Source organism: Littorina saxatilis, linkage group LG8 (assembly GCF_037325665.1).
Source record: "Littorina saxatilis isolate snail1 linkage group LG8, US_GU_Lsax_2.0, whole genome shotgun sequence".
NCBI classification, from domain to species: Eukaryota; Metazoa; Mollusca; class Gastropoda; order Littorinimorpha; family Littorinidae; genus Littorina; species Littorina saxatilis.
The window spans coordinates 11615619-11637994 of NC_090252.1; the positions used below are offsets into that span (position 1 = coordinate 11615619).

The 22376-nt window shown below is 41.0% G+C and overlaps 2 protein-coding genes across 2 annotated transcripts in view; both read left to right on the plus strand.

Moving 5' to 3' along the window:
• LOC138972783 (uncharacterized) overlaps window positions 1-22376 on the plus strand; it is a gene marked incomplete in the record, with an annotated part of 152037 nt that overhangs the window by 24969 nt on the left and 104692 nt on the right.
• On the plus strand, window positions 11217-16418 carry LOC138972786 (uncharacterized). Its single transcript, XM_070345455.1, has 2 exons — window positions 11217-11314; window positions 16042-16418. The coding sequence occupies exons 1-2, from the start codon at window positions 11233-11235 to the stop codon at window positions 16386-16388; spliced, it is 429 nt and encodes a 142-aa protein (XP_070201556.1). The 5' UTR covers window positions 11217-11232; the 3' UTR covers window positions 16389-16418.

Here is a 22376-nt window from a genome sequence, read left to right on the forward strand (position 1 = left end):
GGTGGTGGTGGCGGCCTTTGCTGTAGCCTGGCTGGTATCAGAGTGAGTTTGCTGGCTGGGGAGAAAAGAGGTTGTAGTAGTGTTGTTACTTGCCGTGTGAGTGGCGGTGAAGGATGTGGACTTTACGATGGTGTACCTATGTGATGCTGGTGATTTCTGCTGCTTTACACGCGGGAATGGCGAAAGATGGTCAGTGTGGATATTTTTTTGTTTACATCACACTTGCGAATTTTATTTTATTTTTATTTACCCAAACGTTTTGTCAATTTACTTTTAGCTGAATTTCAGTTAACTGGATTCAACAACGTCCTTTGTTTATCAGAAAAAGCGGTGTGTTTTGTAACTTCTTATCAGTATAGAATTAAGTTGTCAAATGTCTCAAAACCATTTCCCCGAAGAATGTTAATACCACTATTTGTCAGATTTAAACACGATAGCATAGTGTTTTTGTTGTAATTTCAGAATTGATTGTAGGCAGTTTAAGTAAACGCGGACTAATGTTATAGTTTGAAGTTGTTAACACTGTATGACCTTGCAGCTGAGTTTCAAAACATTTGGAGCTGTGTGTGGCATGCCCTCAAGGAATCTATATCTCAACATAAACGCTGTAAAACGGAAAGTACAGTCTTAAAAAAATAAAAATAAATGTGTTCGATAGTTTTGAGGCAGAGGGTACAAAAAGCGAATATCCATGTACTGGCTACTTATTTGGCGTTTACCTGTGGAAGCGACTTTCAAAGAATAAGCACAAATGTTGCAGGCAGTCGATTTTAGGGATAAAAGTGAGCACTGGCGTAGAGTCAAAGAGTCACACTAGCGGTATTGATTAATGGACGTTGTTGGATTAAGTCAAATGCGTAAGAACGTTTAAAGCTGCTTACCTGCTGCAGCTACAGTTGCTGTTCAAACTATTAGGTTAGTTATGCTTTGCAGCTACAGTTGCTGTTCAAACTATTAGGTTAGTTATGCTTTGCAGCTACAGTTGCTGTTCAAACTATTAGGTTAGTTATGCTTTGCAGCTACAGTTGCTGTTCAAACTATTAGGTTATTTATGCTTTGCAGCTACAGTTGCTGTTCAAACTATTAGGTTAGTTATGCTTTGCAGCTAACCCCGTCTAACTGTAAAGAAAACATTATGACTATGGAATATTAAGCAGAAGTTACCTTTTTCTGAATTCATTCAAGGTCAGTTCTGTTAGAAGCAAATGTCACAGTAATACAACCAGGGACACATGTAGCATCACAACTAACGTCGCATACTGAAGGGTTGTGGGTGAAAGAGACCAACTGCATTCAGTTTCATAGAGCATAAGAGATCAATGACACTAAGGGGAACGGAAAAAGTCACATCTAGAGAGGTTTGCCAATGCCAGGGTAGTCTTGAAAAAAGAAGCAAACTCGACAGCCATGAGTGGGTTTTTTCAAATAAAAAGTCTGTCTAAAATCAAGAAGCAGCCAAAAGTCAAAATGTTATAACAATTTGTACAGGAGGTGACACAGAGAAGACATCAGGAAGCGACATGGTGTTTGCAATGAGCAAAAATAAATCTGAATGTTACAACCATTGTATTTACCAAACCTGTGCTGCTTTAAAAGAGACATCAGAAAGTCAGAATTGTACAACCTGTTGCATCGGAGGTGACACAGACAAGACACCAGGAAGCGACATGGTGTTTGCAATGAACAAAAATAAATGTGAATGTTGCAACCATTGTATTTACCAAACCTGTGCTGCTTTAAAAGAGACATCAGAAAGTCAGAATTGTACAACCTGTTGCATCAGAGGTGACACAGACAAGACATCAGGAAGCGACATGGTGTTTGCAATGAGCAAAAATAAATCTGAATGTTACAACCATTGTATTTACCAAACCAGTGCTGCTTTAAAAGAGACATCAGAAAGTCAGAATTGTACAACCAGTTGCATCGGAGGTGACACGAAGACAGGCATGAGGAAGCTACATCCGGTAACCTTTTGCCAATAGTACCACTGCTTAAAAATAGCAGGAGCCAAAAGAATCGTACAACCAGTTACATCCAAGGTTACACAAAGAAATACGTCAAAAAGCTGGGGTTTTTTTAGAAGCAGCATCCCAGTTGCCATGCTACAACCAATTGCATCGGAGGTAACACAAAGGAATACGTCAGAAAGCTATATTTCGCATAGAAGCAGCAGCCCAGTTACCAGGCTATATCAGGGGTAACACAAAGACAGATATCAGAAAGTTACATATGGTACAGCAGAAGCAGCTAAACAGCAGCATGTAACAACCAGTTGCATCCGAGGTTCCGCAAAGAAATACGTCTGAAAGCTATAATTTTATTTCGTATAGAAGCAGCAGCCCAGTTACCATGCTACAACCAATTGCATCGGAGGCAAAGACAGATATCAGAAAGTTACATCCAGTACAGCAGAAGCAGCTAAACGTCAGCATGTTACAACTAGTTGCGCTTAGTAGTATAAGACATTTCCATGCGCTTAGTGGTACAAGGGTTTCAATGCCCTTCGTGCTAGCTAGCCCACTACGTGTGGGACTCAAAGACGCTGGCAGCAGACCTAATGGAAGTAAACACGGTCGTAATTTGAAAGTATTTGAACAGCCAGGGATGACACACACGATCGAGCTGACTGTAATGCAATCATTAAATGACGGCAGACCCACTGGCCAATTTGTACGGGCAGAGATCAATTTTTGTGCGTGAATAAACACAAGAGGGAGGGGGGATGCAGCAGAGGCCCAGGTTGTCCACTCATGGATGTAAGACATTAGCCGTGGAGGTTATTTCAGTGTGGTTTTGCGTCGTGTTGAACTTTACAAAGCGTTAAGGGTACATTGGCTTAATGGCCTCCGAGGCCATAAATTCGGGTGATAAAAGATGTTTTTACATTTAGTCAAGTTTTGACTAAATGTTTTAACATAGAGGGGGAATCGAGACGAGGGTCGTGGTGTATGTGTGTGTGTGTGTGTGTGTGTGTGTGTGTGTGTGTGTGTGTGTGTGTGTGTGTATGTGTGTGTGTCTGTGCGTGTGTCTGTGCGTGTGTGTGTGTAGAGCGATTCAGACCAAACTACTGAACCGATCTTTATGAAATTTTACATGAGAGTTCCTGGGAATGATATCCCCGGATTTTTTTTTTTCGTTTTTTTCGATAAATACGTTTGATGACGTCATATCCGGCTTTTTGTAAAAATTGAGGCGGCACTGTCACACCCTCATTTTTCAATCAAATTGATTGAAATTTTGGCCAAGCAATCTTCGACGAAGGCCGGACTTCAGTATTGCATTTCCGCTTGGTGGCTTAAAAATTAATTAATGACTTTGGTCGTTAAAAATCTGAAAATTGTAAACAAAATACAGTGGACGCCGCTTAATAAAACCGCGGTTAATAGAGCCAGCCGCTTATAAAAGCCGATTTCAGACGGTCCGGATTTATCACTATATCTTATGTATTAGAAAAAGCCGGTTAATAAAACCAACCCGCCGCTTATTAAAGCCAGTTTTCTCAGAGAAATCACGTAGTTTGTGACTAAAACTCACATTATCTTGTTCTGATGTGGAAGACGACCAACAAACAAACACTCATAAAATCGTTCTTCTCTGCCGAGTAATGATTCGTGACGGTGACAGTGAAATTATTGATGTACCGAAGTGATCAAAGTACACGTACATGTACATAATTAAAACAAAAGTTCAACATCCTTCGTGAAGTTTTGCTTAGATTCAAACAAGTGTAAATGACGAAAGAGAAGATTGTTTTTTTCGAAAATGACGTATTCCTGGACCCCCGGTTAATAAATCCGCCGCTTATTAAAGCCATTTTTCGTCGGTCCAGAAGTGGCTTTATTAAGCGGCGACCACTGTATGTTTTTTATAAAACGATCCAAATTTACGTTCATCTTATTCTTCATCATTTTCTGATTCCAAAAACATATAAATATGTTATATTTGGATTAAAAACAAGCTCTGAAAATTAAAAATATAAAAATTATGATCAAGATTAAATTTTCGAAATCAATTTAAAAACACTTTCATCTTATTCCTTGTCGGTTCCTGATTCCAAAAACATATAGATATGATATGCTTGGATTAAAAACACGCTCAGAAAGTTAAAACGAAGAGAGGTACAGAAAAGCGTGCTATCCTTCTTAGCGCAACTACTACCCCGCTCTTCTTGTCAATGTCACTGCCTTTGCCACGAGCGGTGGACTGACGATGCTACGAGTATACGGTCTTGCTGAAAAATTGCATTGTGTTCAGTTTCATTCTGTGAGTTCGACAGCTTGACTAAATGTTGTATTTTCGCCTTACGCGACTTGTTTTGTTTTGTATTAGAAGAGTTCGAAGTTAGCTCCTAAAAGAGATATCGATTTGGTAAAACAAAATGCACTGAGAGTGTTACCACTTGAAAGATCTTGTGATCAAATTGTACGAAGCCAGTTTTGTTGTTCGATTTAAGCAGTAGACAGTTTGAAGTGCAATATTCTGCAAGAAGCCTGGGAGATATCAATTTGCTAAAAATGAAGAAAGAAAGAAACTAATAAATAAAAATGCACCGTGTGCGTTTACACTTGAACAATCTCGTGACCGAACGCTTTAAATCCAATTGTGTCGTGCGGTTTCAGCAGTAGACTGTATAACTATGATATTCTAGAGGAAGCAGTACTGAGTTTTGAAGCTTAAAACACTGTAGCAATGGAGTGACTTTGCGTTGTGATAATTGTCAAAAATAGATAAGTACATGGATACATATAAATTAGGCCCCCCCAAAAAAAACAATAGTCTGTTTACGGTATCCCGACCGACCCTATTTTTTTCGTGCGACCCTAGACTTTGTTTTTGGCATTTAAGAAAAAAAAAAGAAAAACAAAATCTTTGTTTTTTGGCAAGATAACTTAAAAATATGGTTTTTTGGAAAGAAAAAAAAAATCCCGACCTACCGACCCTATTTTTTTTTGCCTATGTTACCGTAAACAGACTAATTATTTTTGTTGGCCTTAGAAACATCAATTTGTGGCCGATGGGTACCACGATAAGTGATGTAAACCATTCTTCCACAACTCCAAATGTTTTGAAAGAATTTTTGTTTGTTTGTTTGTTTGTTTGCTTAACGCCCAGCCGACCACGAAGGGCCATATCAGGGCGGTGCTGCTTTGACATTTAACGTGCACCACACACAAGACAGAAGTCGCAGCACAGGCTTCGTGTCTCACCCAGTCACATTATTCTGACACCGGACCAACCAGTCCTAGCACTAACCCCATAATGCCAGACGCCAGGCGGAGCAGCCACTAGATTGCCAATTTTAAAGTCTTAGGTATGACCCGGCCTGGGTTCTAACCCACGACCTCCCGCTGACTGGGCGGACGCGTTACCACTAGGCCACCGTGTTGCGGTTTTGAAAGAATTACACGAATTGTTAACTGCAAAGAACGAACTAGAGGTTTGCACTGTTATAATAATAAAATTACACTCAGAACCTCTTCACCCCAATAACATCTCCCCCTCCCACCCTTCTGCTCTTTTTATTTTTCTCATAATTGTCTCACAAAAGTACAGGGTCTTTTCGGTTTGGATTGTTATAAGAAGTTACATCTAGAACCTCTTCACCTCAAGAACATTCCGCCCCCTTTTTCATTCTTTTACTAAGTGTTCACAAAGGTCTTCGCTTGTTTCGCTTTGTCTAATATCGATTTGGGGACAGCGAAAGAAATTGCCGAGAAAGAAACAGGACAGATATAAATTTGTTTTGTCACGATGAATACATCACATTTCTTCTCCATTGATTTTCTGCCTAAGTGCAATTTCCTGTGGGCTTCCAGCCTCCAGAAAGGGGTGGGGATAAAAGAACAACAACAAAAAGATGAAAATGCAACTGTTAACTTGTCGTAGTATACCTTTCTTGTATTAATAGATACGATAACACGAGACTTCATGTTGTCCTGGCCACATAAAGAAAATAACAAAAATAACAAAAGAGACTGACAATACAACTAGTAACACATTATAAAAGATTCTTGCAGGCATTGAGATATGTGATGCCACACAGTCTCCAGGTAACAGAAAGAAAGGAAGAAAAAAGATTTAAAATAGAAATTTTAACATATCATATTAGACCTTTGAGATAATTGATAACACAAGGTTTCCAGGTTACACAAAGAAATAGAACCAAAAACAAAATAAATATGCAACTCATATGCGTTTCAGGTATTGTTAGACTTAACGTTCTTGTGTATGAACACCAGATAACACCAGACTACAAGGTCTCCTTGCTCAGAAAGAAAAAGTAATAGAAAGAAAAAAACACCTTTAAAATACAACTGTTCATATTATAAATTTCTGGTATTATGAGACTTGATAATACATTGACGTTCTCGTGTATGAATTGAGGATCAAAGACAAAAAAGACGGAGAATACAACCTTTAAACATACCTCATTAGAATCTTTATTGTATTGAGACATTTGATAACACCTTAACGTTCTTGTGTCTGGTTCCCATAGTAACGACTAGTTCAGTAACCTTTTTTTCCTTTAACGAAAGTCAGATTTATTGCTTTTCAAGTTCATCAAAGAGCCGGCTTCTTTTTGTCGCCGCCGTTATGATCTCTCCCCCATCTTTGATCTTGAGTTGTTCGATTTCAGTGCTGCAGATTCAATTTCAAGTAACTCCCCCTCCCTCCCCCCGCCTCCTCGCACGACTTATGTCCCTTCTTTTTTCATCCTTCTCCGTTGCTCCTTGTTCGCACTGAAATAGTTTCCTTTTACTTTTAGCTCAGTCGATCGAGTTTCTTTTTTCCTTTTTTAATTTCGAACAATTTATTTTTCTTTTCTTATTTTTTTTATTGAATATTCTGTTTTTCCTTTTTCTTGTTTTGCTTGAAGATTAAAAGGTTTCCCTTTTTTATTTGATTTTTTTTGGGGGGGGGGGCGACCCTTTTGTCTCGGAAGTCATCTGTGGCAGGGCAAGATCGACACTTTCCATTTATTGCTAGTGTAGAGCTAAAAGCCAACTTAAATCCTCCCCTCTCCCATCCCTTCGCCCTGCGGCTTTTCACTGCGTGCAACCTCCATCACCACCCCAAAACTACCATGCTCTCTCTCCACATCCAGGTCTGAGATCGCGCAGCTTCAAAGGCGTTTCAGGAATCCAAGAAATCGAGTGCTCAGGCTCGGAAGTGGACGGGGACTTTGCCACGGGACTGCTGTCGACGATTCTGTACACCGTGGACGGAGGAAAAGTCGTGGCGTCGGCCAACTTCGCGACCAAAACGTGTCTGACGACGGACACATTCGCGTCGTGTGTGATTGACGAGAGTGATTGGCGGAGAACGGGAGTGCGGGCCTTGGTGCTGGACCTCAAGGAGCAGGAGTCACGGGAGTACGGATGTAACGTCACAGCCTTCTCCTCCGTCGGCAAGCCCGTTACCTTCTCCTGGATTATACCCGTGACCCGCCCTCGTGAGTAGTGGTGTTGGTCCAGGTGTTGGGATGTGGAGATGGTTGTGGGGTTTGAGTTTTGCTGCTTAGTAGGAGGTTTGGTGAAAAAGTTTGGATGGAGAATTACGGCTTGAATACTCGTGTTGATCTGTTGGACCTCTGTATCTGTATATCTATCTCTCTATCTATGTGCGTCTCTACCTGTTTTTGCTCTTTTTGTCTGTCTGTCTGTCTGTCTGTCTGTCTGTCCGTCTCTCTCTCTCTCTCTCTCTCTCTCTCTCTATATATATATATCTCTCTCTCTCTCTCTCTCTCTCTCTCTCTCTCTCTCTCTCTCTCTCTCTCTCTCTCTCTCGTGCATACACGCACGCACGCACGCAAACACGAAAGCACACACGCACACGCACACACACACACACACACACACACACACACACACACACACACACACACACACACACACACACACACACACACACACACACACACACACACACACACACACACACACGAAAGCCTCTCTCGGTCTCATCAGATTCGTATTGACCTGTCTCGTCCCTCCACCTCCACAATACTGTGTACAATTTCAACCAAATAGTTCGCTCACAAGCAGAACAATCACGCACGAACGCACACAGACAGACATAACTCTTCTCCGAAATCGACACGCTTCAACCCTTTCATTTAACAAAACGATTCATCGTTCTCTCTTTAATATCTCTGTCGCTATTGATCCTTATGATGGTCGTATGGGTAATTCAATGTTCCTCGATGACTACCACTGGAATGGTTATTCGGGATGCTGGGATGAATACCACTGCATTGTCCGTACTCCCTTCATCTCTTTGCCTTCATTATTAACATGAAAGTTTTATTTTCAATATAACCGAACATGTGTTACGAAACAGAGAGCGTTATTGGAGATGGAAAGGCCTGCGTAATAATGTGCGTAAATAAATAGTACAGTGTTCCACATGTTCTCAAACAGACATAACCGTCGACAAATTCGTTTGCCTTGATGTGTTCACATGGAGCTCTATGTGTCTGTCTTCTTTTTCCAAAGACAAACACGAAAAGTATACCATGATACTGGGTGTTTTTACTCTAGTCACTCGAGATGCAGAGAATGGGATGGGGGTTGAATGGTTACTTCTCATGTTGTTGTTGTTAACAGTTGTTGTTGTTTTTCTATATATTGATACATACATTTACAGCCGCTAATATCTTGCCGATTTACATTCAAGACAAGCGGTGATTTGAATGTTTCTGTATTACTGTTGTGTAAGCGAACCTTCCACCTTTTTCAAAGGGGCACCTGTTTCAAATGAAATGGTATGCCTCAAAATCGTTGAACGTTTTGGAGAATTGATATTTGAGTGCATCTCTACACTTAAATACAAATTGAGTGATAGTGTGCGCTCAAATGTATGTTGTTCTGGTATGCCGATAACGTCTGCCTGTCTGTCTCTGTCTGTCTGTCAGTTTCTCTGTCCTCACGTCACGAAGTTCGGTATGCTTGTCAAGAGACCATACGACTAAGCACTATCTGTCTCGGCAAGCACTCGTGTTGTATCTACTCTCAAGACAAAGTTGAATTTTGCGTGGAGTGGTTGGTTGCAGCCCCAGAGCGAGAGACACCTGAGACCAACGCCTATATAAAATTGATGATATTGCTAGCACTTCTCCTCGCTCCTCTGTCATCCCTGATCAACACGGTCACGTGATACACCTAGGTCTGATGACTTCTTTCTCTGCTTAAAGGATTGGGGAAGGGTGAGGTGTGTGTGTGTGTGTGTGTGTGTGTGTGTGTGTGTGTGTGTGTGTGTGTGTGTGTGTGTGTGTATGTCAATCCTTATCAACAATGTTATTTGATACACATCCGTCTGGTAACTCTTATCTGTGTTAAACATATGGGTTGAATGTATATTCAACTGATTGAATGATTATGACATTTTTTGCGGAACTCGCCTGGAAAGACACACACACACACACCTCCTCCTCCTCCCCCCCTTCCCAAATCTTTACACATACACATGCGCGCTCTCTCTCTCTCTCTCTCTCTCTCTCTCTCTCTCTCTCTCTCTCTCTCTCTCTCTCTCTCTCTCTCTCTCTCTCTCTCTCTCTCTCTCTCTCTCTCTGTGTTCTGGTGAATGAAAGAGTCTTACATTTATCTCTGCCATTTACACGTGTTCATATCTTCTCCCCGCATGTGTAATATACCTAGGTATGCAGACTTAAAATATAAGCCTGATAGACAGGCATGATGATTTGGGTCAAAACATGGCAATCATTTGTCCGCTCTTTTATGCTTCAAATTATGCGTACTAATTGACAGAACGGCAAATCTGCTGGAATTAAGGATAATTAGCGAACTTATTAACCTGTATCTGATTACCTTACTCGGTTGGCGCATAATTGGTACAGTAGAATTAGCATATAATGTGTTGTTAAGTGTGAGTTTTAGGTTTATATGTTTTGTTTGATACATTGCTAATATTTGACTTTTGTATTAACACTAGTGTTGTTTGCAACGATGATTTGTATCCGATGCCTCTGCGTGGTGATTTGTATTTGTTTTAAAGATTTGTTTTTCACGATATGTTATGGAGATGTATGAAATGTTCAGGACTATTTCACTTCAACAGCTTGGGGTTTGGAGCTTGGGGTTTCTACCTGTTGATAGCTAGTTAAGCTGGAACTGTCATTTATTCAGCAAATCATCAGGTGTTCGTTTAAGGAAATTAGAGAAGCATTAAGCTCGTAGTGCTTACGTACAAGCGTACACTTATAACTCAGTCTGTCTTAATTTGTCGGGCAGCTCTTTGTACTTGCACCAGCATTTTGGGGAATTTGTTCCGGGAAACTGTCTTGCTTTTTTTTTCGATCACACAAAAGTGTACAAGTAATTTTAGTGTCACTTTTTTGGGGGGGATACAGTGTTGTCAGGCCTCGTTCTTCGATCATTGACGCTTACTGTTTTCATCTGATGCATTGTTCTGATTCCTGGCCGATCGACCGTCCGATAGTTTTGACATGTAGGAGGTCTTCTGACAGAACAACGTTTTTGTAGCCATGACATTTGGACATATACATATGTTCAATCCAGGTCGAACCGACCTAATGTCCTTTAAGTCTGGTAACAACACTGATGCAATGCCTAAGCGACAGTTTGTTTGGCTATTTTGGAAGACTGTCTGACTTTTTCAACTAAACAAAAGTCCTGAGGTATGTAAACGTCGCATAAAGCGTGGTATACCGTCAATAACAATAAATTGTCATTCTTCTTTCACATTAGTGACATTTGGCCAAAGATGTCATTAGCTGTGTGACAGAATGTAACGTGTACCCTGTCACAACATAGAAATGGTGGGTACAACCGCCAGACAATTGAAACTGTAACACAAAATATATAGAGCCTGACCCCCATCGGTCCATCGAAAATAATTGTCCTTGCCTCGTAATTTACATTAACATGTGCATGCTCACGCACGCAAACATAAAACGCTCTAAAACAATGCGGCTCCATAGAACGTTTTTGTCTGGAATTTTTATTTTTTTATTTTTACCTCTCTCCTTCCATCTTTTCCAAACTCGCGTTTTAAAGTCATGAATTATGGATGCTTCCAATATCGCGCGCCTACACTTCTGTTGGAAGGGAAGTAACCGAGTGTTGGCTTCGCTCGGCCCAAGGGAAATAACTGTGGCCTAGCGCCTTCGAAGCTCGCGGGGTTTGCAGCGAGAGTGAAGGAGAGAGAGAATTCAGTCGGCTTTGGATCGAAGCCGGGGTTGGAAGAAAAATGGAGGAGTGGAAAGTAACACTGCATATCTTGTGGTTTCTTGCCGTTCTTTGGGACATTTTTGCTTCAACTCCGAAGACAGGTATGACTGAAAGTTCGTTAATATATTTTTTTGATTTTGTGAACTTAAGTTAGTATTCTGGTACTTTTTCCTGAGCATTTTTATGTCAAACTTTGGGTCAGTAGAAAGCATTTTTATGTCAAACTTTGGGTCAGTAGAAAGCATTTTTATGTCAAACTTTGGGTCAGTAGAAAGCATTTTTATGTCAAACTTTGGGTCAGTAGAAAGCATTTTTAGCTTTTATGCCAAAGACAATGTGACTGAAAAGTTTATCGCATTTTTGAATTTGTCGTTTTTAGTTATAACTCTCTGGTATTTTACAGGTTAGTTTTCTAATCGTTAGTTTACCAGTACCTGATAGTGTTTGTAAGTTATTTTAAGAGTTGGAATTGGCGCAAAGCTGATAACTTTACTGCTTGTGCTGTATAACTTTCAAGGAAGGGAGGGGGGGCGTTAGATAATGATGGGCATGACATTATCCAAACAAAGACAGATGTCGTAGCGGAGTGTTTGACAGGGTAAAGAGTGTTGGACGAGTCTTTTTCTTGATAACAATGGTGTTATATATATATGGAAAAAAAATGCAGAAGCACACCATTGTCTGCGTAACATTCATCGCAATTTAAGATTTTATAAACACGTATCTTGTATGACAAAAAGAAATTCGCGATACACGCATACGACATTTATGCGCACTTCACATCTACTTCTGTTTTACAGTTTAAGTGAATTTGACAAGTAATTTCTTTCAGTAACAATTTCTCCCCCATCGTTTATCACATCTACCATCTATTTTAAGAGCGAGGGATGAAAGTGTAGCGATCCGAATCAACCGTTATCTGATGGTTCAATCTACGTAGGTTTGTTTTTTTTAGTGCGAAACATCAGTGTGTAGTGAACCGAGAGAGTCTTTACCTCTGTGAGTGAACGCCCAAACCCGAGATGAAAAACAGCTCAAAATAATTATGTAGATTAGCGATAAGCGCTGTATGTATAATCATGATTATTGTATGCACTGTTGAATGTTGTTTTGCTTCGAGACATATTGATTGGGATTGTTTGAATACTTGCCGCCACTGCTATAGTATACGCTGTTCAGTCGTCAGTTTAAGCAGTTGTAATGAAGCAAACACCAAGCCGTTTTCCTTCGCTGTTTTCTTTTTTTTGCGTATGAAGATTCTCACTTTGGTGTTACTGCTTATGCAAAACTTTCAGAGAAAAGAACTGGCGTTTTCAAAGTAAATTTATGACTAGAATCACTAAACTTGAATGAATTCAGCACTTACATAGCCCTGCAATGGATGTCAAATTAGTAATAAATTACTGTTCACTGTACTATCCATCAATAATATGGTATGCACTCTTTCAGTTTTTAAACAACCTGGAGCGATTTCAACAACATATATATATATATATATAATACACTCGGCTTACGCTCTACATTAGGTATAGAACAGTACTTGCTGTACCTGCTACAAACAGATCTCACGAGCATTTTTGCTTTGCTAATAACAAAGGGCAAAAATATCAATATAAGCTAGTTAAAACGTGCAGCAACCACACACGGCTAACGGCTAATACTATGCATACGGTATAGAACAAGTCGTGCTACATAGAATACTTCCGTGACATAAGTGCTGCAAAAATCTGGCTCTCACGATCTCAAGAGCAGTTTTTCGTTGCTAATAACTAAGGGTAAAAACAACATACGCATATTTAAAGCTTGCAGCAACCATACACGGCTAAAATAATGCATAAGGTATAGAACAAGTCCTGCTCTGCATAGAAGACTTCGTGATATAAGTGCTGCAAAAAGCGGGCTGTCGCGATCTCAAGAGCAGTTGTTCTTTACTAATAACAAAGACTAAAAATAACATACGCCTATTTAAAGCTTACAGCAACCATACACGGTTAAAATAATGCATACGATATAGAACCAGTATTGCTGCATAGAAGACTTCGTGATGCACGAGCTACAAAAAGCCCACTGTCACGATCCCCGGAGCGCCATTTCTTTGCTAATGACTGCTTGACATTTCAACCCGCGAGTCAAGGGTTGTTGATTCCCTGCCTCTATCTGTCTAGCATCTATCGACCTCCGGCTCTCTGTTGCGGTGTAGTCACGCTCCTACACAATGAGCATGATAACAAACACATACGAGGGTTGATTGAAAATATACTGCAAGCCCCTCATTAGGATGGAGTTGGTTAAAAAAAAAATGAGTGGAATTTTTTGTGTAGGTGGATTTACAGAATATGCAAAACCTGTTGCAGGGTGCAATAAACTGCAATGACTTACTCAATCAAATTGTTGCTAAAACAACAAAAAGCAAGGCCAAACACAATCCACATTGCACCGATTTTACAATATCAATAGTTATGCTGTCATCGTTTTCACCTTGGAGAAGTGAGGTGGCAGTCACATGTAATAGGATTTAATTTTAACTCTCTCAAATGGTGGTTGTAAACTAATCAAGCCAGCACTCGTGGTGGGAAAGTCTTACTTCTCAGTGGGAGGTTACAGAACAGATGTGGAGTAGTTTTGCTGAGGGTTTCTGGTATCGATAATGAAGGAGAGTATTTATCACCTGACGGCAAAAGCTGTATGTTTGTGTAAATAATTAATTGTATGTGGCACATACAAAATGATGTGAGGGGGGGGGGGGGTAATTGTACAGAATAGATGTGTGTAAGTGGTAGGGTGGTGTAGTACCATGTAGGCTAGATGAAAAGAGCACCTCGGTGATAATAATGATGATATACTACTTATGAGTATACAGTAATAATAGTGAGCAATCGTAGGCGTTCTCGTATTATAATATTGTTTATGTGTGAATAAAGTAGCCATGTATAGAAAAGCATACTTGGTTTTGTAATTGATTCTGTCAGTTCAACCACAGCTCGCTCGAATGTGAGGAAGTGAAGTTCAAACATTACCCTTTCTCTTGATAAACCGTTTCAGTTTCTTGGACTACTGCTCAAATTGTCCTGGTTACGAAAGTGTCCAAAGGTGGACTTTTCAGTGTAGACAGCAGAAAGACATTTGGGGGGAGGGGGGGGGATACATCGTCTGATTTATGTTTCATGTTACCAAGATAAGTCTTATCCTGCAATATTTATTTTCTGAACCTCCCTGTCGCAATAATTTATGTCGTTCCAATCTACTGTTGATCGCAAGAACAGAAGTGGCACCATGCCATAGCAATCTTCCACCAATCTAACCAGAGTAGCGACATTATGCTGAAGCAATCTGCTACTGTTCTTGCAACAATGGTCCCTTAATTTGGTCAAGGATTAGATGGCGTAGATCTCCATTTGGCATTGATTTGTAGAACTGCGGGCGTTTCCGGGAGTCCATTTAAAATATCGATTTTTGTGTCGACTCGTAATTTTTTGCGCTGACGTCAGCACTTTGGTTGCTTTCCAAGACCGCTCTGCATCTGTTCAAAGTATTGATTTCCTCTTCCTCCAATTCCATATGAAATGGCTGAAGACTCCGTCTGTCCAATTCAGTCATGAAGTTAAAAAAAAAATTCTTCGAACTTAAAATGCAAGATTCTTTTCTTCCATTTCTTTGTGATATTTAAAATTGTTCATGAGAATAATTATTAGACTTAGGAAGAAAGTTGCAGATATATAGGTTTCACAATACGAGGAATTTTAGCATGTATGTTTGCTCACGTCCTTGAAATGGACGAAAAAAAATGTTTCTGGCATATGCACCGATTTTTTTAGATTTTGTTTTTCGGGGGGGGACACAGAATTTATAAAGTTAAGAAAGAGACAAAATTTAAAAGAGAGAAACACGTAAACTTGACGATTAAGCATGATCATTATTTAACATTTTGGATTTTTTTTCAGGGCGGGGGAGGGGGGAGAAGATAAAAGGGAGGTGGGGGAAGGGGGGTTCTCACCAAACGCGATCACAGCTCACATGTTTTACATGACCGTTGCGTATTATGACCTGGTATCCCTATACCAGGCATGACCGCCAGACGTTACTACGGACTTTGCAGCACGCCGAAGCTGGAATGCATGTGTTCAGACTGTCAAAATAATGTCGATTTTTAGACTATGACCTCAAACAATGCCCACTCTTTTTTTTAAACAACGCGTATCCGTCATAACCTGGACCTGGTTATGACCTGGCAACTTCACACCCGGCATAACCACCAGAACTTTTTACGGACTGTCCAACTCGCAATAACTTTATATATATATATATATATATATATGCATTTGTGTGTCCTGTCAATAAAGCAATGCTCACAATGATTTATACATTTCAAATACGTGTGTGAGACAGTGACAAAAGGTCAGGTGTCATGTCTACTGTCCCGAATGACACACGATTGCTGACATTTCACCATTGCCAACAGAATAAACAAATAAGAAATAGGTAGAAAATGAATGTGAAAACTGACTTTAATTGTTGATCAGTATTTTCTATACCACTAACAAATAATCTACTTGCACATAGCTGTTTGGCAAATGTATGTTGCATGGGACACACTGACATGAAAGTGGAAGATGTTTTTCCCTCTAGAGAAACTACATATCAAGTTACACTTTTTGTGCTCTTCCATTCCAGTTGGCAATCAATTGTTAACGCATGTTATTAGAAAAAATAGAACGAAAACAGATTAGATAGAATGAAAAATGTACTGGTGATGTCATTTGGGACATACTGACATGAAAACGTCACCTTTTGTCATTGTCTCGTATCCGTCCTGGTATCCCCACACCAGGCTTGACCGCCAGACCTTTCTACGGACTGTCCAACACGGAAGAGTTGGAGTGCAGCGGGAGTGTGCTGGATTCCGACACCAGTCTGCTCTCCCTCTCCCTCTTCTCCCTCCACGACGACGTCGTTCTCGCCTCCGCCAACGTCGCCACCAAGGAATGCCTCACCTCCGGCTACTTCTCCGCCTGTCTCTTTCATCCGTCCGATAACCGTCGGTCAAAGCTCCGGACGCTGGTGACTGCGTCGGACAACGGGCGAGAGAGGTGGTTCGGTTGCAACGCAACCTGCTACGGCCGCGGGCGTACGGCCATCTTTTTCTGGAAGTTGCCCGTAACTGTTAGGCGTAAGTAGTACAGAGGGGGAGCAAGAATCCTTATTGATTTTGTGTGTGTGAGTGGAGGTGGGGGGTGACGGTTGGGGTTGTTGACATGAGATGTGTCAATGGGCGGAAAGGTGGAGGGGGGAGGGAGGGAGGGGATAGTGTGGTCGGGAAAAGTGTGTCACATAACTCGGGTGAGTGTTTTTGTTTGTTTGTTTAGAAGAAAAAACAACAAATCTGTTGAGTAAGACGCAGGGGTTGACAGAAGTGTAACATTTTTAGGTATTAAAGGCTGACTGTCAAATTGCCTCACACGCCGTCTTTATTTATGTGTCTGATACAATGTTTAGACAAGAAAAGCTTTAGTGTGTAATTTCCTGTGGGGAAATGTAAAGTTTACACAATTTATTTACAGAAAACAAGTTTCACGATTTGTGTGAAGGGTTGTCTTGTCTAAGTTTGTCGTAGATTTGAAGAAGCTTTGTACCTTACCGCCTTTTGCGTATGTGCGTGTGTAATTAGATTATAACGATTTTATCAGTGTTGAAATATGCAAAACAATATCTATGTATTTTCTTCGCCCTTTTCTAATTTTTCTGTTGCCAACTATGCGAATGTATATTGGTGTCACACGTTGAAACGAAACGTTGGTTACAAGGTCGTATTAGTGGACAGTGTGTGTCGAATGTAAATTAATGCATTCAGCTCAACTTGTAACTGACGTCGTCCGTTGCTTATTATTACTGCCAGTAATCAGTTGCATGGAACTGCCTCTCTCTGCCTCTAGTATGTCTGTATGTATGTTTGTCCTTTTTTGCAGTCTCTTTCTGTCTCTGACTGTGTCTGTCTGTCTGTCTGTCTGTCTGTCTGTCTCTCTCTCTCTCTCTCTCTCTCTCTCTCTCTCTCTCTCTCTCTCTCTCACACACACACACACACACACACACGTTCTCCCCCACCATCCCCTAACCCCACCCCAAGCCACCCTCGACTCCCCCTCCACACAAACAGGTGCACGTGCTATACGGAAACGAACCTTTCAGGCACAAGGTGATGACTGCCAGGGACAGTGTCAGCTGCAGAGCTTTCACTCCGCCTGATCCCCGCAGCAATCTCATTGACAGATTTTAATCTTATCAGCTCCCCTCTTCCCAAACACATTCTTCTCCCGAAGAGTAAACAAACCTGATTCGGAGGTGACTCCATGATTTAAGCAGTTTTCACTCCGACCGAGATCGAACGGCATTTTTCCGGGTTCGCGAACTTTTTTGCAAGAAGAGGGATCTGTGTGTGTGTGTGTGTGAATGTGTGTGTGTGTGTGTGTGTGTGTGAATGTGTGTGAATGTGTGTGCGTGTGTGTATTTAATCGTCAGTTTATTCATTAACTGAGCAAAAAACTAACGCATACGTTCCAGAAGCAAGAGAGAGAGAGAGAGAGAGAGAGAGAGAGAGAGAGAGAGAGAGAGAGAGAGGAGAGAGAGAGAGAGAGAGAGAGAGAGAGAGAGAGAGAGAGAGAGAGAACTCGTAGCCTCAGTGCCCGTGTGCTTGAGCGCGTGCGTGCGCATGAAACCGGAAGCTTCGTTGCACATTTCCGTCCAAACGCGTCAACGTGTGTGTATAATATGTACCCAGTCTCGTCCAACCAAGACAGATTGTAGGAGTCTCGGCGAAATGGATGTTTTCCCTTCTCCTTTCCTGCTATCGATTGTTGTCTCCGCCAGCCTCTGTGTTTTGTGGGCCGAGACAATTTGTATTGGGGCTGATTGATGGACTGTGAGATTGATCTCCCCTTTCGCCCCGTGAGATTAGACAGTGTCAGGACTGAAAATCCAACACTTTCTTCCCTTCGTCTGTCTTGCCCTTTCGTTTGTAGGTGCTGGACTTGGGTGGGTGGGGAAAGGGCTGTGGGGGAGGGGGGGGGGTTGTTTGTTTGTTTGTTCGTTCATGGGCTGAAACTCCCACGGCTTTTACGTGTATGACCGTTTTTACCCCGCCATTTAGGCAGCCATACGCCGTTTTTGGAGGAAGCATGCTGGGTATTTCGTGTTTCTATAACCCACCGAACTCTGACATGGATTACAGGATCTTTTTCGTGCGCACTTGGTCTTGTGCTTGCGTGTACACACGGGGGTGTTCGGACACAAAGTTGACTCTGAGAAATAAATCTCTCGCCGAACGTGGGGACGAACTCACGCTGACAGCGGCCAACTGGATACAAATCCACAGCGCTACCGACTGAGCTACATCCCTGCCCTAGGGGGGGGGGGGGGGGGGGGGTGGTGGTATTTTTACTGACTTTGCCTTACGCGATTGCCCTTCGGGAAAGGTGGCTGTCCACAGTTATGCCCGCAAGCATGCTCACTTACGTACATGCATACACAAACAGAGCACCACACACATACAAAAACGCACGCTCGCACGCACACACACACACACACACACACACATATATATATATATATATATACATACACATTCAAACACACACACACGTACACACGCATACGTACACACACGTACACACACATATAACACACACTCACGGACATACACGCACACGCACGGACACACACACATAATTATTATTGCTGCAATTCTGTTATTGAAATTATTAACCCAACAATTGAGAGAGCAAGGTGATATTTTCGAAGTAACAAGATTCCGGCCCTCAGGTTGAGTTCATTATTTTTCCAATTAATTGAAGGAAAAAATCCGCGATTGGCTCCTGTAGAAGTGTCGTGGCCTTTTCTGACTCCTCTCGATGTCCCTCCTTGCCCTGGTTCCTTAGTCTTCACACTACATCACCACTCCAGGGCACCTTGTGTATGTGTATTTGTCCGACACTGGTGCGTGCACCAGAAACCCAAGTTTACACAAGTTTTCTATGCTTATGGCATCTGTGACTGAAGGTATTGTTCGAAAGTTGTCAGTTTATGTGTACAAAGCATTTCGGCTACGTAGTGTTGTTATGTCTTAGTTCATGTAAGCCTACGATATATCTTATTTGAAATGTAATGTCTTAGTTCGTGTATGATTTATTTCATTTGATTTGTGTGCAAATGTCATTATGTCATTGTATATATGTTCGCCCCCCTCATAAGGGGCTATGGCCTAAACGAGTAAACAATCCAATCCAATCCAATCCAAACTCTCTCTCTCTCTCTCTCTCTCTCTCTCTCTCTCTCTCTCTCTCTCTCTCTCTCTCTCTCTCTCTCTCTCTCTCTCTCTCTCTCTCTCTCTCTCTCTCTCTCTTCCCAAAAAATATATCAGTTATCAAAAATAAAACATTTCTTGAATTTCCACTCGCGAAAGATTTTTTTTTACAATCACATCTTGTCAAATATTGATTATGCATCCACTCTATGGGATTGTGCAAGTGCTAATGTTTTGAAACCTTTAGCCAGTCTTCACAGAAGAGCAGTTAAGCTTATAATGCTAAAAAATCACACTCCTTCAGAATCTGATTATAAAAATTTGCAAGTATTACCATTTCAAAAAAGATTAATGTATAATAAAGGTGTTATGATGCATAAAGTGATGTCAGGATATGCACCGGAGACATTACGTGATAATTTTATTTTGAACTATAACAGACTAAAAATCATAACACCGACTCCACGTATTGACCTTTTCAAATCAAGCCTTCTTTATTCAGGTGCGGTCCTATGGAACTCACTGCCTATTTTTCTTAAGCATAAAACAAACACAGACAGCTTCAAAAAAAATTATATGTCACACATAATGCAACTAAACATGTGCTGAATGGTTCATCAATTCATTTAAAATGTATGTGCATGTTAAACAAAATTATAATAATATGCAGATCTAAATTAAGTTATGTTAAAAATTGACACTTGGAAATTGTACTTGAAATGCAGCATGACAATTTATTTTTTTAAATTGTATCTGTATATACAGTTATAATGTATTAAGTTTGATGTGATAGTTCTTTGATTATATTGTTTTCTGTTCTTGTTGACCCTATATTAGGGCGAGGGCTGGATGTAAAAAAGCAATATTCTTGCTTATCTATTACCCTCGATAATAAAGATTTTGTCTTGTCTTGTCTTGTCTTCAGTGTCTCTCTCTCTCTCTCTCTCTCTCTCTCTCTCTCTCTCTCTCTCTCTCTCTCTCTCTCTCTCTCTCTCTCTCTCTCTCTCTCTCTCTCTCTCTCTCTCTCTCTCTCTCTCTCTCTCTCTCGTCTTTACCTTACGTTTTCAGTTATAATACTATGTACAAATGGACAGGTTGGAAGACTAGGCTAATTTTAAAACCTTTATCATTTGGAATTAAAGTTCTTAGTTATCTCCCTCTCTCCTATCTGCGTCTCCTTCTCCCCTCTCTCTGTCTGCCCCCCTCCCCCTCTCTGTCAGCCCCAATCAACTGCTCCCGCATCACTCCAGTGCACCTTTTATAGTGTATGTGTCAGACTGCTATGTGTGCACTGATTGTGAGGTGACATGTTTGATATGCTCTCCCTTTCTCTCTCGCTCTCTCTGCATTATCCACCACCGCAAAACGAGAACGCCAATAACAAAAATCAATAGCGAATTAAACACAACTCTTACAACTCTACCACCTAGAGCTCGGAGCTCGCACGCGCTTTATAATTTATCCTTTTACAACCCACTCGTGCATAGTTTCAAGCTTGGAAACACTGCAAAGCGCGCGTATGTCTTTCACGCTCTTTTGAGCACTGTCCTCGGCATGGCGCGATGGCCAGAGGAAATCAATTTCTGCCCATTAAAACATTGCTCCTCAAATCAAATCGTATTTGAAATGCTCTTTGAAGGACCCAGGCATTCAGGGGTGAAATCTCGTGCTCGCGCTCACCTCGCGGGCTTGAAGGGAAGCAACTCGTGCGTCGCAGCGGACAACTCTGCTGTGTGTTGAAGTGGTGGTGGGGGAATGAGGGAGAGAAGACTATCGCGAGCGCGCTATCCACTTCGTTGCAGTAGCAGCCCGAGTGTTGCTCTGTAGAGAGATGGCGGGGATGTGTCGCTGTGTTTTCATGGCCGTGTTGTTCGTGTGTCCTTATGTGGTTTCTGCAAATGGTGAACCAAAAGGTAAAGTATACTTTGAAGTTTAATTCACTTTGCACAAATATTGTTATAGTTTAAGGTTTTGGGATAAAGTTCTGCCCCACTGCAGTTTTCAAGCATGGAGTTTCTTGTAGATAATTAACAGGTATTCCTCTGTTTAGAATGTAACTAATTTTATAATGACAGTATGAGTACTATTGATAATTATGCGAGGATTTTGAGCTTTCTTCATACCATGTTGCATCAAGGCCTCAAAGATGGATTATTTTTACCTCAATGATGTTAATTAATACAATAATGCATGAACATCTTATTTCCAACAGTTAAAAGGTTATTCAGAACATCTGTTACGAGAGAAAAGGAATAATCAATTTAAGAAGAATTCATGTTGTGTTTACATGATTGCTCACCTTTAATGTTTACAATGGATGACAGCTGCAAACATACATATACTTACTCAAGGTTTACATACATTAACACAATAGTGTTGAAACTCTGCTTCTGTCGAGCACTAGTTAGTGCACTGCAAATATGAAAGCAGTCTATCAGTCTACTTTTCAGAGCAGTCACGTAACACGTTTCTAATTCCCATGTTGTGAACTAATTCCACTAGTTAATTATGTAGACCAGTTAAGTGCACACACGCTGTTCTGGTTGCCAGTGCGCTATATCGTTTGCTATACACTGATTTTGTTGGACTGATTAGATGTAATTTGGACAGCGTGTTTTGAGACAAAGGGCTAGCCTGTTTGCGAGTTTGTAAATTACCAGCGCACAGCTCCATTGTTATTGGTTCACTTTGGTGTAGCAGTATTTTGTGCAGAATGTTTTATAGATTGCGCTAACACAAACACACTATCTTATATAAAGTGCAAATAGAAAGTTTCTTCTGAATATTCGTCAATAAATCAGTTAATAACTGATTCACTCACCAACAGTACAATATATCTTCAGACAGCACCTTTTCCAAACCAAGAGGAA